Source organism: Dasypus novemcinctus, chromosome 3 (assembly GCF_030445035.2).
Source record: "Dasypus novemcinctus isolate mDasNov1 chromosome 3, mDasNov1.1.hap2, whole genome shotgun sequence".
Taxonomy (NCBI): domain Eukaryota; kingdom Metazoa; phylum Chordata; class Mammalia; order Cingulata; family Dasypodidae; genus Dasypus; species Dasypus novemcinctus.
The window spans coordinates 154,253,914-154,269,902 of NC_080675.1; the positions used below are offsets into that span (position 1 = coordinate 154,253,914).

Below are 15,989 nucleotides of genomic sequence, written 5' to 3' on the forward strand. Positions count from 1 at the left end.
CTGAGGGGTTGTGGACAGGTCGCTTTGCCTCTCTGAACCTCAGTTGTTTCGTCCATAAAATGGGGACAATAATAGGACTGACCTCGCCGAGTGCTGTGAGGATCAAATTGGTCCACATACGTGAAACACAAGGCCCACATGGTGTGTGTGCTTCGTGATGGTTTGCTGGAACTATGGCTTCTCTTCTCCTTCAGTGGGCACAGGCCTGGCTGCCCCCAGCCCCTGTCTGAGCCCATGGTCCCAACACTGGCCCTGGGGTCTCAGGGTTTCTGTCCTTCAGGTACTGCCTCTTTCCTCTGTATTAGCAACTGCCCCACTCCATCGGCTTCTCCCCAGCACATAAAAAGGCTTAAGTCAATTCCCTCTTAAAATGAAACAGCATCTCTCGGTCCCATCTCTCCCTCTAGCTCCTACCCGCTCTTTTCCACCTTTGTAGTGAGGTTTGCTGAAAGAACAATCTCATTGTCTCCATCTTCTCGCTTCCCCTTTGCTCTTCAGCCCTGAGCTATCTGGCCTCTGCCCCCAGCACCCACAGGAACCGGGTCCCTCTCTGGAGTCACCAACAATCTCCCACTTGCCAAATCTGCATTCTTGTCCCCCATTAAATATAACTAACAGGCTATATGAGAAAAGTCTTTGGTTTTCAACACTATTTGATTGAAATGAGGATTTTGTGCTTCTCTTACAAAAATGAATTTTAACTAGGATATCAGGTTTTAAAGTTTTTCCGGCTTCCCAAGAGACTTGCAAAGGAAATTGAGTTGAGAGGATGAAGAAGGCTCTTTCCACACCTCTCCCCACTCCAGGCGTGTGAAAATGCAGCTTCTTCATTTGTCTATTCTTACTAATGGCAGTTGTCCTAATGCCATGCTTCAAAAAGCCACAGATGTGTTGGAAGCCACAGTGTCTCCTCTGCAGGATGACCTGGTCTGTTTGCTTTCCTTCCTTCCTGCTTCCCGTCCTCCCTTCCATCCAAGAAAGTCTTCTGGAGCACCTCCTTGGGCAGGGACTGTATTTATAGACTCACAGATTCTCAGAGCTAGCATCACGTAAGGCCAACCTTCTTATTTTATAAATGAAGACACTGAGGCCCAAGGAGGGGAAGGAACTTGCCCCAAACCACAGTAAATAAGCCTCAAAGCAGGAGGGAGCTAAAGTTTGGCAATAACCTCCTGACAATGCATTTCTATACTCGCTCTTCCACATGGTCAACTGGCATATAGTTATCTTCACTGAAATGTAGACTGAAAAATACATGCCATATTACATTTTATACATTATTGTATATACACCCATAATACTAGAATTCTATACATACAGTGTGAGAGAACATTGTCTCTGCATGCTATTAATACATTGTAGTGTTTATTTTTGTACATAAAAGGAACGTATTATGTATATATAAATAAAAACTAAATTAAGCATATGTGAAAATACTTACTACTCAATATGGCTGTGGAAGAGAGCCAATCTCTCTCTACACACACACGCACACACACACATGCACATGTGCACAATGTATGAAGTTTGAGGTTAAATAAAGCTCTTGGCACAGTTAAGAACCATTTATTGTTTCCCCTTTTAGTCTCATAGCCAGCTTCTCAGATAAGACTGAGGGTGCTGTCCAACAAGCTGAGGCTGAGCCAGGTTGGCTACTGGGAACTATTCTTAGGAAATCCATTCATTTCCCATACCAGTCACCATCACCATGCTCCTGACACACACTGAATGGGGGGCAATCATCTGAGTAGGTTGACCCAAACACCAGGGCTTCATAAGAGAGGACAGTCAGAACATCCCACTGGCTTCCTAAAGGATGATGGGTGGAGAGACTTTTGTTCCAAGGCAGGTGGTGTCTATTTGTCTGACTGCTCCTCTTCAGCAGTGGGCGGCTTCTGGTCTGGGTTGAATCTGTATCACCAGAAGTCACAGAGCCTTGAGCTTAGAGCCAGGATCTGGGGCAGCCCAATCCCTGTTCAGGCACCTATTCCCCATGTGATATGGGGTCTCAGTGTCCACGTTTGTCCCATGGAACTGAAGGGACCCACTCAGTTACTGTAAAGAGCAAATGACACACAGTGTGAAAAAACTTCAGACTCTAAAGGACTGCACAGTTGCCCTTTGTTAACTGGATGACAGCAATGAGTTTGGGTTTAGGATTGTGGCGATGGAGGTGCCCTCAGGTGCCTCTGTCAGGCAGTTGGAACCTCAGAAAGGATTGGCAGAATTTATGTAAATCAGATTATTATTATTTTATTGGCTCCATCAGAGTTAGTATTCAATTAGTGAAGTGCTTAAAAAATTATTGTTCTCTCTTGGTGGTAAGCAGAGTTCTAAGATGGTCCTTCTGCTCTGTGTCTATGTCCTGCCTAATCCTTGGGTGGATTTCACTCCTCTGATGAGGTTATGTTATATGACACAGTCGATGTTAAGAGAGCAAGATTATCTGTGTGGGCCTGACCTAATCACATGAGTTTTTTTTTTTAAGGAGTTTTTTTAAGGACCCAGGACCTTGAACATGGGAAGCAGGAACTCATTTGCTGAACTATAGGTACTCCTGATATGAACCTTGTAAAATGGAGCATCTTCTCCAGCTGGTCACAAAAGGCCAAGGCAGAAATCTGAGGCAAAAAAGAGTTGTGATACACTGATGCTGGCTTGAAGATGGAGGGACCACATGGCAAGGAATGAGGGTGGTAGCCAGCAAGGAAACAGGGACTTCAGTCCTTCAACCATAAGGAACTGAATCTTACCAACAACAAGAATGAGCTTGGAAACAGAAAGTTCCCCAGAGCCTCTGTATAAGAGCCCGGCCTGGCTGACACCTTGATTTCAGCTGTGTGCTACTCTGAGCAGAGGACTCTGTCTTGTCAGACTGGGCTTCTACAACTTTGTGACAATTTGTTATGCAGCAATAGAAAACTAACACATTCTGTCTAAAATAAAAATATATATTTATCATTCATTAATCAAAAAATTGTGGTACATATATACAACCTAAAACTCCCCTTTTTAACCACTTTCTGGTTTACAATCCAGTAATGTTAATTACATTCACAGTGTTGTGCTATCATTACCACCATCCATTACCAAAATGGTTCCATCACACTAAACAGAAACTCTGTATCATGAACATTTTTAAAATTTGAGGTAAAATGCAGTAGAAAGCTGAGGTCTTAAGTGTACAGCTGGATCAATTTTGACAAATGTATATATCCTAATCAAAATACAGAATATTCCCATCACCCCAGGAAGTTCCTTAATGCTCCTTCCCACTTCCCAGCCAATCCTCATCTTAGAAGCAATCACTGTTCTGATTTCTATCACAATAGGTTAGTTTAGCCTGTTTTAGAATTTCATGTAATTGGAATCATACAGCTTGTAGTATTTTGTGTCTTACTCCTCTCATTCAGCATACTGATGCTGAGATTCTCAGCATACTGATGCTGAGATTCACCCATCTTACTGTATGTAGCTGTAGATGGTTCCTTAGTCTTGCCGGGTAGTATTCTATTACATGGACATACTAGAGCTGTTTATACTTCTGCCTGTTGATGTGCATCTCAGCTACTTCTAGTTTTTCATTATTGTGCACTAAGCTGATGTGAACATTTGCATGCAAGGCTTTTTGTGGAGAGATTTAAATTTCTCTTGGATAACTACCAAGAATTAGAATTGCTGGGTCATAAAGTAAGATGTATGTTTAACTTTTTAAGAAACTATTTTCCAAAGTGGTTGTACCATTTTACACTCCCACCAGCAATGTATGAGAATTTTCATATCCTCTCCAACACTTGATATTGTCAGTTTTTAAAAATCATTTAAGCTATTCTAGTGTATATGTAATGTACATTATGCGTAGAAAAATTTGTATTAATTGATTTTCTAAATTAATCTTATCCTGATTATCAGAATGTATAACAAATTAGAATGCTATAATGCTTTGCAGATTACAAAGCCTTCACATAAATAATTTCATCCGGTCCTTACTCAATCCTGTTATCAGCACTACTTTACTGCTGGGGAGACTGAATTTGGGTTCTGGCCCACTTGATTTTGACCTTCATAGAAGCCACAATTTCCATTCTAAGTTATAGCTCTGATCACATTACTTTCCTCACATAAAACCTTTGCTGGCCCCTCAGAAAGGCTCAACATTTCAGTACAGTATTTAAGACCAAGTATGGTCTGGTTCTAGCCTACCCTCCAACTTATCTACTTCCAGGCACCCAAAATTTGTTTTTTCATTATTCTTGAAATTTTCTTTCCTCTATCAGTGCCTCTTTTCAGGCTTTTTTTTGGGGGGGAGGGGTGTGTGTGTAAAATGCTCTTATCTTAACCCATTAAATCTATACCCCGCCCTTCCTACTCAGGTCAATGTCACCCCATTTCCAGCTTTCCCATGTGTCACTGTTTCCCTGCAAATGGAAGCACTCCCCCCCCCGCAGGTGTCTGTTCTCTGTGTCTATTTGCCACGTCGTCTTTTTTGTCTGCTTCTGTTGTTGTCCGCGGCACAGGAATCTGTGTTTCTTTTTGTTGCATCATCTTGTTGTGTCAGCTCTCCATGTGGGTGGCGCCATTCTTAGGCAGGCTGCATTTTCTTTCACGCTGGGTGGCTCTCCTTATGGGGCGCACTCCTTGCACGTGGGGCTCCCCTCCGCGGGGGGCACCCCTTAGTGGCATGGCACTCCTCGTGCACATCAGCACTGTGCATGGGCCAGCTCCACATGGGTCAAGGAGGCCCGGGGTTTGAACCACGGACCTCCCATGTGGTAGACAGATGCCCTTAACCACTGGGCCAAGTCCGCTTCCCATGCAATGTCTCTTTATGGTGCTTTGTACCTTCAGCCTTCATGCACCAGAGCTACTTGTGCACATGCCTTATGTGTCCCTGATAACACTATGATATCCCTGGAGGAATACATGTGCTACATCCATTTCTGTCTCACCAACACCACACACAGGGCCTGACTCTATTGCCTCATGTGTGAGAACATAGTCTCCATAGCTAGATTGGACACTTCTTGAGGACAGGAATGGAGATGGCCTGACCTAAGGGCAAAGGCCAATGTTATGGCCATAATAAAGGTTTCTGATCAGTTAGTTTGATCTAAGGCTCAAGGGAGGGCCCTGGGATCCGATCCATCCATCCATTCATCCATCTATCCATCCATCACCATTCATCATTCATTCTTCATCCATACATAAATTCCACATTTATATATCTTCCATCCTTCCATTCATCCTTGCATTCTTTCAACCCACATTTGCTGACAACTTTGTCCATGCCTTTATAAAGCAAAGAATTACACCTGGCCCCTGCCCTCAGGAGCTCCCATTTTAGTGGGGGACAAACACACCATGATCCACTGAGCCAGAGAGGTCTCACTGCTCAGGAAGCTGAGTGTGGGTGCCCTGCTCCCAGACAGTACTCAGCTCTGCAAGGGGAATACTAGCTCTGGGGCCATACCTCAGGTTACAAGTCCATAGTTTCTCCAGGACCCAAAGAGGGGTCAGTACAGCTTGGAGTCCCATTTCTCAGCAGTATATATGCTCCTTTTGCTTTCCTCACCACTTGGCCCAGTGAGTTTCCCTCCAGAGAGAGGCACATACTGCTTGGCATATGGGAAGGGGCTGACCTAGAATCCTGTGCATCAGTGTTCAGAGGGGCTTAAAGAATCTCAGCTAACATGAGAAAATTGGATGGGCTATATGGGTTCATGACCACATGGCAAATGGGTGGCTAATAGGCTATATCTGGGTTAGAACCCTGGAGGCCTTAGACTTTGGTAGCCATAAAACTAATCAAACCAAATCCTACTCATTTCCTCTTGTATAAAAAGAGGATTAATCTGGATGGAACAGTGGTGGTAGGCTGCAATGCTGCATCTCACAACCTCTCATCACTGGGGCATCCCAGGGAGGTGCTGTCCCAGGGCCCCAAGGGGGAACTCTGTCAAGGGGGACTTCTTAAAGCTTTCTTTCTCCCTTCCTCTCCCTTTCCAAAGCCCCGCCCCTGCCCTGCCTTCCTGAGGCTTGCGTTTGCTCAACTGGGTCCTTGGGTTGGACCTCCTCCGTCTGGTCTGTGGCTGGGGAGTCCTTCCTTCCCTGGGGTAGGGACATACCTGGCATGTGCAATGGCTGCCACCCACTCGTCACAATCCTTTGCATCCTCTGTCCGCAGCTCCAAGGCTTTCTGGTTCTCATGGCTGAAGTTAACCGTGAAATAATGCTGCACCAAGAAGAAGACATCTCCAATTACCAGGGTGTCCATGGAACCAGCATCATCTCTGCTATCAATCTAGCTGTTTTGCAAAGCTCTCGTTGCCACATCAGCTAGTCACAGAATCATTATTTGTGATCGTCGGGATGCCAGTCTATTTAGCAGTTTCAATCTCTTGATTAAGACAGGCTTTGTACACTGTAATGGAACCTATCCTTAGGATATTGTAAGAAAGAAGCAAAACCCACAAAGCCCTATTTGCCAACAAATTGCAATAAAAACAGCTTTAAACCATCAGGTGTGCTGGAGGGAAGGCAGGGAAAAACACACCAAGAGAACATCCCCGTTGGGAACTGGGTACCAGTTCAACCCAGCATCCATTTAATTCATTCTACAAAAATTTACTAAACACTCTTCAAGGTCCTGTGGTTAGAGCAATGAAGGAACAGACCCTGGGCTTTTGAGGTCCCACTGTATACCACCTTGTGTTAGATGCAGGTGACTTAGAGTTGGGTTACCTGTGGTGCCTGCCCCCCAAGTTCCCAGGAAAGTGGAGGAGTCAGACAACTGACACATATCGGTAATGCTGTTATATGAATTAAATACACTTAAAGCCCTTAGAACAATACCTGGCACCTAGTAAGCATTGCGTAAGTGTTTGCTATAATTAATGCAGTGTGATCATTACTATAATAAGTAAGAAAAAAGGGCTGTGGGGGTATTGAGAAAGCTGCTGTTTTAGCCCAGGGAAATCAGGGAGGGCTTCCCAGAGGATGGAGCACTGTCCTGGGCTCTTTCTCAGGTGGATGGAAGTGTGTGTGTGTGTGTGTGTGTGTGTGTGTGTGTGTATGGTAGCACAGGGTCTAGAGCACATGGCATGTTTCAGGGGTGGGAAGTGGTGGCACAGAAGGAATAAGGATTGTCAGTGGGAGGGGTTGTGATGATGGTCAGAGATGAGACTGGGCAGGTAGTCTGCGGCTGGGTGATGGAGCTGGGTGGAGGGATGGGGTGGGACAAAAGTGGAATGGGTGGTTTGGACAACCCCCAAGTTTCTGGCTGGAGCAACTGGGTGGGCATGGGGACAGGGACTGGGGTGGGCCATCGGCAGGATAAAGGGCAGGTTTTATGAGATTAGGCCTGTGGGGAGGATAGCCATACAACCTGTGAGTGCCTGCGAGCCTGGTCTGTGCACACTGCCAGTTTCACCACTCTCAGGGTGTCTGGCCTGCAGATTAGGGCTGGAGGTGTCAGCTCAGAGTGGAGAGGGTCGCTGGGAGAGGGATCACTCAGAGAGAAGGTAGACAAGCAAAGTGCTGGGGTCCCGACCTGCAGGGGCCTCCTGGGTTGGGTCCTTAAGAAACTAGGAGGAAAGAGGCAGGGGTGGGGTGCAGAGAGGGGTCCTCAGGCCTGTCCATTCAGAAGATGCACTGGTGGCCAGCCTCGGGGTAGTTAGCACTATGCCCGGGGAGTACCAGCCCTCTGTCCCTGGGTGCCCAGTCGGCAGGGAGCAGCAGCACAAGGTGCAGCATGTAAACTATTTTTAGTTTCTACTGACATTTACTGTATTTCTGCTAATTGTCAGTTGAGGTGGCAGTCGGTGTGTGTGTGTATGGTGTGTGTGTGTGTATGGTGTGTGTGGGGCGGGGGAGAGAGAGAAGGAGAGAGAGAGAGAGTTGTTGAAGAGTCAATGTCTCCTGCCTGTTTCCTAGGAAACAGATAACTGGGGCTATAGAATGAAATGTCAGCTGCAGCCTCAAATAACTGAATTCAGACAGCTTCAGCGGGGACCCCTTCCCCTTCGAGAAGGAAGCAGGTTAAAACAGAGCTGCTGGTGGCTACCTAGTACTGCTCCCCATCTTTTGAGAGATGATGAACACACAAACACCTGTCTCCTATGATCTAATTTATTCCCACATGAACCAAGTGGAATAAGTATTATGGTCTGTGGCTCAGAGAAGCTGAGCCTCTTGCCCAAGGTCACACAGCTGGCAAACAGAGGATAACAAGCCAGCACTGGGCACTTACCCTATAATCAGGGCCTGGGCTTGGCACTGGGATGTGAAAATTAAAAAGGCAAGGTCTGTACCACCAGGAACCTGCAGTCCGGGGGGACTCAGAGAGTGTAGAAAAAAGACACTCTTGGCTATACACAGGGCCTTTGTGGGGCACAGCACAGCAGAGTTGCTGGGTTCCCTTAATGCCCCAAGGGGGACGTCCTAGGGCTGGATAGGCCTCTTTGAGGGACCAGGCCAAGTTCCAAGGACAGGGGTAGTCTGCTTTCCTACTGGGCTGCCAGAGACCCTGAGCTGCTCACTCAGGGAAGGGGCCAGGGCTGGGAGAGGCCCTTGAGGCTTAGGGAGTCAGGCTTAGATTTGGAATAATCCAGTTTTGTGGCTGGAACTCCAAAGCCTGGCCTCTCTCAGAGCTGCAGGGAGTGATGGAATTGGCCAAGGCCCCTCACTCCTAAATGAGAAGCAGATGGATGCTGGCTGACCTCTGCAGGTCCCTGAAGTCTTGTCCCTGCCTGGAAATCTAATGGTGAGGGCAGAAGTCAGGAGATTCCCCAGGGCTGAACCCAGCCACAAGAGACCTCTGACTCCAGACTGGTGGGGACCCTCAGCTCTCTGTTGGCTCCTATCCCTTCCCCTCCACTGCCAGTTGCCAGTCCATCCATGTGTCCATCCATCTGACCTCTGCATGGACTTGCTCCCATCCCCATTGCCACTCTTCTAGATGAGGTCCCAAAACCTTTCTCTTGGGCGTGCCATGGACTCCTAACCAATGTCCTGCTTTGGTGGTCTTGGAGATAGCACCTGGATCCAGCATGATGGATGGGTTGGGAGTTGAGGTGAAACATCTGGCTCGTGAAGGGGGAGTTGTGGGGGCACTTGGGGTACAAGGTGGTGAGTTCAGGGGATGCCCAGAGTATCCACAGGGCAGGGGCCAAAGGCTTGAAGGCCTGGCGGGGTACTAGAAAGGCAGCATTCCAGCACCACCGTACCCCAGGCATGGTGAGGTTCTTAGCCAACATTACCCCCGTGAAAATACACCACTCCAGGAGTGACCTGTATTATATCCATTTAGTGAAGGAAGTGGAGGCAAGACATGGGCCACCCAGGAAGTCACTGAAGCCAGTGCTCAGGGCTGTGGCTTGAACTGGAATATGAGTCTTGAATGGTTCAGGAGCAATGTGTTCCTTCAGGGATTGTAAATCTTCCCCCCTGACATCTGGTTTACACAGCATGCTGCCCAACTGACTAATAGAAAGTATTCACTAAGAGAAAGTAAACTTCTACCCAGCAATTCTGAGTCATCACAAATCCTGACTTGGGGCTGCTGAATGAATGGAAATTTGCTATGTGTGGGAATAGGGCACCGGAGATGAGGGAAAGGGGAGATGGACAGAAAGACAGACATATATAGAGAGATATAAATGATATAGACAGGGTGGGGGGGGGGGAGGGAGGGAGGGTGAGTTCTGGGTCTTCCCTGCCATTCTGCATGGGTTTGGGTGACTCTTGGTCCACCCAGGTTCAGGCAGCTGTGCAGCCTTCGTGTGGCCAGAGGCCCCAGGAAATGCACCGTCCATAAAATAGGGGCAAGAAGAGCCCCTTATTTTCAGGATTGCCCTGGGGAAGGAGTTTATTTGGATCTCAGGCTTGGTTTGGCTCAGGTTTGGGTGTGGGGTATCTGTGGGCACACTTTTCTTCCCTTCACTGGTCCGCACAGCACAGTGGGCTTCTCCTTCCTTGGAGTCCCGCTGCCCTGCTCACGGGCTATGGAATGCTCAAGCCCAGGGCCTGGGTCTGCTTCCTTAGGGGACTCCAGAGCCCAATGCCTGGGATCTGGTAAGTGGTAATAAGTGGCGAAAGAATGAAAGGAGGATTGGGCACATGACTGCCACACCCTCTTCCTGGTGAGCATCTTGACGAGGTGCCTGGGAACCTGAGGCCCTTGTCCCTCTTACTCTTGTTAATATGAATAATAATATTGCCAGCAGTCCTCCTGGTGCTGCATGCCGGCCATGCTGCCCAGTGTGGCTGCAGCTCTCAGAGGCAGAAGCCCATGTGGGGAGGGCAAAATCCAGAGTTCGTTGCCTTTCTTTGGTTAGCAGGACCTGTGACCCGTGTTTTTTTTTTTTTTTTTTTCAGTCCCAGGGCAGGTTCACTCCAAGAAAACAGATCCCAGGGGGTGGGCAGTGGTGGGTGATACACTTTTCTCCGTGTCAACCTGTTTCAACCTTCATCTTGTTTCCAGCCAGGACTGAGGGATTGGGTGAACTTCTCCAGGGAAGCAGGTTTTTTTTTTGCAGCAGAAAGATCAAGGAAAAGGGTATTTTTTTTTTTTTTTTTTGGTGATGGTGTGAAAATAGCAAAGGTATGAATCCCCAGAGGTTATAAAAAGTGAGGAGGGGGAACGAATGTGGCTCAAATGGTTGAGCACCTGCCTCCCACACGGGAAGGCCTGGGTTTAGTCCCTGGTGCCTCCTGAAAAAATAAAAACAAACAACAAGAAAAACAAATGAAAAAACCAACTCAGGAAAGCTAATGTGGCTCACTGGTAGAGCCGGCTTCTCACATATGAGATCCCAGGTTCAATCCCTGGCCCCTGTAGCTCAGAGGAAAAAAAAGTAAGGAAAGGCAAGGTTCGGGGCAGGGAGGAATGGGACAGAGAAAGGACTTCTTATTGCTTGTAACTGGATCTTTGGAAGTTCCTGGGCTGAGAAAGCCTTGGCCTTTCCCTGCCTCCTTCCCCAACTCCAAAAAATTTTTACTATGAACCATTTCAAATGTTTTAAAGTAAAACCCTATATACTACACCTAGATTCTACCACTAACATTTTGTGGTTCTTGCAGGAAGCCTTGGCCTTTTATGAGGGGCTCTCCAGCAAGATTAATCCCAATGGGAGATTAACACCACATGGATTTGCACTCTGCAGACAAATCGCAGCCCACCTCCCCCTGTCACATTAGTGTCCCAGGTATGTGCTTCTGCTTGGGAAGTGCTTGGGTGGTCAAGTTCTGTGGAGTTCTGGTTTTCCTTATATTGCTTAAGTTCTGGGTCTGTGGTTTTTGTGTCTTAGTGATCTTCTGGGCCTTGGAGATGGAGAGCACATGGAAGTCAGGATCAGAAATGGAATAATCCAGTTTTGTGGACCACTTTGGGCCAAGGAGCCCATACTCCACCCACCTTGTACCTGCCTGGGATAGAGCATAATAAGGAGAAAAAGGAAGCTGAGGTGCTTTAGTTCAGCCTTAATTTCTATATGATGTTAAGAAAGAGACTTCATTTGGGGTAACTTTATTTCCTTTTTGGGAAAAAGAAATGGCTTTAATAATTGGGGGTGGGAAAAGGAGGGTGGTGGTACATAGTCTTAATTTTTTGGATGACAACATATGGAAGGCATTGTTGGCACTGTGTTTTTGGGAAATGCTATTTTTGGTAGGACTTACTAGCTGTGTAACCTTGGGCAGGTTGCTTCATTGCTCTAACTTCAGTTTCTTCACCCATAAAATATAGGCAAGAAGAGTCCCTTATTTTCAGGATAGCCCTGAGGGTCAAATGACAAGGTTGGGACACATGTCCTCTGACCCCAATGCTTACTCTCCTTGTCTCGTTCTGGTATGTTTTGGGATGGGCTTTCTTTTTCCTTTTTTTGTCTTCATTTTTTCAAATGTTACATTAAAAAAATACGAGGTTCTCATATACCCCCCACCCCTCTCACCCCACTCCTCCCCCCATAACAACAATCTCCTCCATCATCATGAGACATTCATTGCATTTGGTGAATACATCTTAGAGCACTGCTGCACCTCATGGTCAATGGTCCACATCACAGTCCACACTCTACCATGTTCCACCCAGTGGGCCATGGGAGGACATGCAATGTCCGGTAACTATCCCTACAGCACTACCCAGGACAACTCCAAGTCCCAAAAATGCCTCCATATCTCATCTCTTCCTCCCATTCCCTACCCCCAGCAGCTACCATGGCCACTTTCTCCACACCAATGGGGACAGGCTTTCTTGATGTTGGCGCAGTAAGATCTGTGATTGGGGCAGGGGCTCAGGGAGGAGGAGGAAGTATGAGCCACTGGGCCTGTTTTGCTCCAGGCTGCAGGCTCCAAAGCCTCGGTGGGCCAGCCTGGGGACTCCTCAGCCTGGGGACTCCTCCAGGGATCTGAGGGTCAATACTGAATCCTATCTGAGCCCTAACTAGAGTTGCTGGCACAGATCTGGCATTTCCCCCCTCCTCACCGCCCCGCCCCCCGCAGACAACTAGGATCCTGCAAAGGCGAATTAAGATGCCTAATAAACTATGGCTCTCTTTTGAACTGGACTGGAGCCAGGTTGCACTAGGGCTGTCACCTGTTGTAAGAGGGCCAATTTCTAGACTACCTGAACAGAGATGATGGTCATTAGCTAGGCTGAGGGTTAACACTGGGAAATATGGGGGAGTGGCAATTAGTTGGCAGCATCAGAGGAAGTTTTAAGGAGACCACCAGGAGTGGGGGTCACCAGCGGGCATAAAAGGCCATGAGCAAGCAGGAAATTCGCATTGTGGGTGAGGTCAGTGCTGGCAGTGGTTGGGCGCAGTAGGGAGCAGGGGCGTCCCACTCATGGTGGAACACCAGAGTGGATAACACAGAGTGTGGCTGCAGGAGTCTCGGGCTGGGGTGGAGGACAGGACTGCCTGACCCTGGAAATAGTCTTCCCAGTTATCTTTGCTGTGAATGCCACCTGTGCCATGGTTCTTGTCTTTCCCAGGAATGCCCCATCTTCCCCCAAATCCTTAAAAGCAGTGGTTCTCAATGAGTGGTTGCTGGAGCAGCAGCATCAGTATCACCTGGGATCTCATTATAAATGCAAATGCTTGGGTCACTTCCAAACCCCTGAAACAGAAATTTGGGGGCAGGGCTCAGCCAAACCCTCCAGATGATTCTAATGCTTGCTAAAATGTGAGAGGCACTTAAGGAGTGCCCTGCCATGCCGGGGTATCCCTTGTGTAGGGGAGCACCACACGCAAGGAGAGCTGCCCGGTGCAGAAAAAGTTCAGCCTGCCCAGGTGTGGTGCTGCACACACCAAGAGTTGATGCAGCAAGATGACACAACAAAAAGAGACACAGATTCCTGGTGCCACTGACAAGAATAAAAGCGGACACAGAAGAACACACAGTGAATGCACACAGAGAGCATACAACTGGGGGCAGGGAGGGAAGCGGAGAGAAATAAATAAATAAATAAATAAATAAATAAATAAATAAATAAATAAAATCTTTTAAAAAAACACAAAACAAACCCATTGCTTGAGAAGACCATGCCTGGGGCCAGGTCTGAATCCACCGTCTTGCTGGAGCCCCATCTGTTTTCCAGGACCAGGCTCAGGCCCACAGCTCTGCTTTGTGGAGCTGTACCAGACATAGCTAGATATAGTGGGGAGGTTCTCCTGGTAGGGTATTCAAGTTAGCCACATCCAAATCACCTGGGGCCCTTGCTAAAAGTGCAGATCTTCAGGTCGCAGTCAGGCTTTCTGAATCCAAGTCTCTAAGGCTGGGATTCTAGCTCTCTAGGTGATTGTTTACATACGAAATTTGAGGAAAATTGATGTGGAGCCTTATCAGTGGTCTAGAGAGAGCAACTGATCCATACCTTGGCTCAGCTAGGACAGCAAGAACATGGTGCCAACTCTAAGAGGATACTCGCTAGGTTTTAGGGGCAGTACTAGGAAGTGACCTGGGCTGTGTGGACAGACCCCCACTCTTATCACAGAGCAATTCAGAGCCATACCTGGGCCTCATCATGCAGCCAGGGGTCCAAAGAACCACCCCTGGGGTGAAACAGTAGTTATAGGAGTAGGTCAGTGCCTCATGCAGGGACTCCCCAGAAATGCAACAGAGGCAGAAGCCACTAATGTACTGCACCTGCTTTTGTTAGAGAAGAGGCTAGATTTGGTGAACTATTCCTGGAGCCCCACCAGGACTGCAGGGGTCCCCCACAGAGATCCAGCATTAACCCGGTGCTTTCTGAGACTTGAAGTAAGAGATGGATAACCTGACTGAGGTTCTACCAGGAGCCCTGAGATGAATCCAGAAACAGAGCATCAAAGCCAGACCTTGGCAACAACCCCAGAATTACTCCAGGGGCCCTACCAGGTTCAAGGGCAGCACTTGGACTACCTAGGGATTCACCTACGTTGCTCAGTGTTTCTAGACTAGCAGTTCTTAACTATGGCTGCACATTGGATTCTACTATAATGACCCTGGGGAGTAGCCTGTGCCTCCCTAGATGATTCTAATGGGCAGCCTGGGTTAAGAACCCCTCACTGGCCTAGAGCTTTCTTTACCTGGGGTCGCAGCAGGTCAAAGATGATTGATCCAGAAACTACTCCTGAGATCTACAAGAATTATAGTGGGGGATTCAGAAATTATGTTTGAGGTGGGACCTAGAAACACATTTGGATCCTTATTGGTTGGAGGAAAAGTTCTAGAATCACATCACTTGTGACCTTACCTTGGCTGGAGGTAATGCTCAGAACAACTGAGGTTTTGCCAGGGTTGAGGTCATGGCTCCAGTTCCTATCTTGCCCCAAGGTCCATGCCCTCCCGCCTGTCTGGCCTGGCCACAAAATGGCTCCTGCTGCTCAGATGTCAGTTTGGGGCTGGATCTGTTTGCCCTCCTGCCTCAGGATAAGCCTTTGTTTCTGAAGTCCCCAGTGCCTGCATCATAGCAAACATCACTATGTTGGACAGATTAGGTTTACTTGAGCCTCTGGATGTGGGGAAGGTGGACTGAGAGCCCTGTCTGCTTAGCCTGCCTTCATCCACCTGACTGGCAAGCCAGGGCACTTCCAGAGGGCAAGTAGGTTGACCAGCTGTCTTGTTTTGCCTGAGACAGAGGGGTTTCCCAGAAGCAGAGTCTCTTCAGTGCTAAAACCAAGACAGTTTAGGGCCACCCTACAGTTGGAAGGAGCAGGTGGAGTCTTAAGAACTGAGGGGTTTGGGGCAGTTGCTTCATTTTCCACTAGCCCCAGGTTCCTCACTGTCAAATAGACATAACAATACTTGCCTTGGTAAACTATAAACAAGTGTTATTAATAATGAAAAATAAAGTTCTTGGCACCTTTTGCTTCCTGATTGATTTCTTATTCATTAATTCAACAAATATTCAGTAAATCCTCAGTGTAACCAGACCCTGCTCACCTTTTGGCTGTCCATGACAAGCCTCAAAACCAGCCACACCGAGTCTTTTCAGAAAGTCATAGACATTCCTCAGATTTCAGGTATTAGCTGAAATCCTTCTTTCCTGGCCCTTCTAGGCTGTTAGGTGTGCTCTACATGTTCCCACAGCCCCCGTCCTTCATCAAAGCCATTATCAAATTGTATTGTAATGTCTTTTTAATTGTCTTTCCTACTACAACAGAGATTCTCAATCCAGGCTGCACATTAGATATTATCTGGGAACTTACAAAAATACTGAAGCTTGAGTTTTTCCTTAGATCCGTTAAAGCAGAATCTGGAGTGTGGAAGGGGTAGGTTTTGGGCATTGGTATTTTTGGAAGCTCCCCAGCTGGTTGTAATGTTTACCCCGTGCTAAGAGCCCCTGGGAGAGGACCCTGCTCTGCTGCACTGGAAACACAGGCACTTCCATCCCTGCCAATGATCCATGCCTCCAGGGTCCTGGACAAGCCACTGGAGCAGCAGAGATCACGTACCCTAGGAGGCGCCCTTCCAGGGGATCCTGGGAATTGGGAATCATGACACAAGAG

At 47.6% G+C, this 15,989-nt stretch overlaps 1 protein-coding gene across 4 annotated transcripts in view; it reads right to left on the reverse strand.

The window, feature by feature from the left end:
* RASGRF1 (Ras protein specific guanine nucleotide releasing factor 1) overlaps window positions 1–15,989 on the reverse strand; it is a 133,811-nt gene that overhangs the window by 105,113 nt on the left and 12,709 nt on the right. For all 4 annotated transcript variants that reach the window (XR_011648468.1, XR_011648467.1, XM_058294607.2 and 1 more), the window contains exon 2: window positions 6,126–6,232. Coding sequence is in view for 2 of the 4 variants with exons in the window: in XM_058294607.2 (XP_058150590.1) it covers window positions 6,126–6,232 (107 nt within the window). In the remaining 2 variants the exon portion in view is untranslated. The remainder of the gene's footprint in view (window positions 1–6,125; window positions 6,233–15,989) is intronic.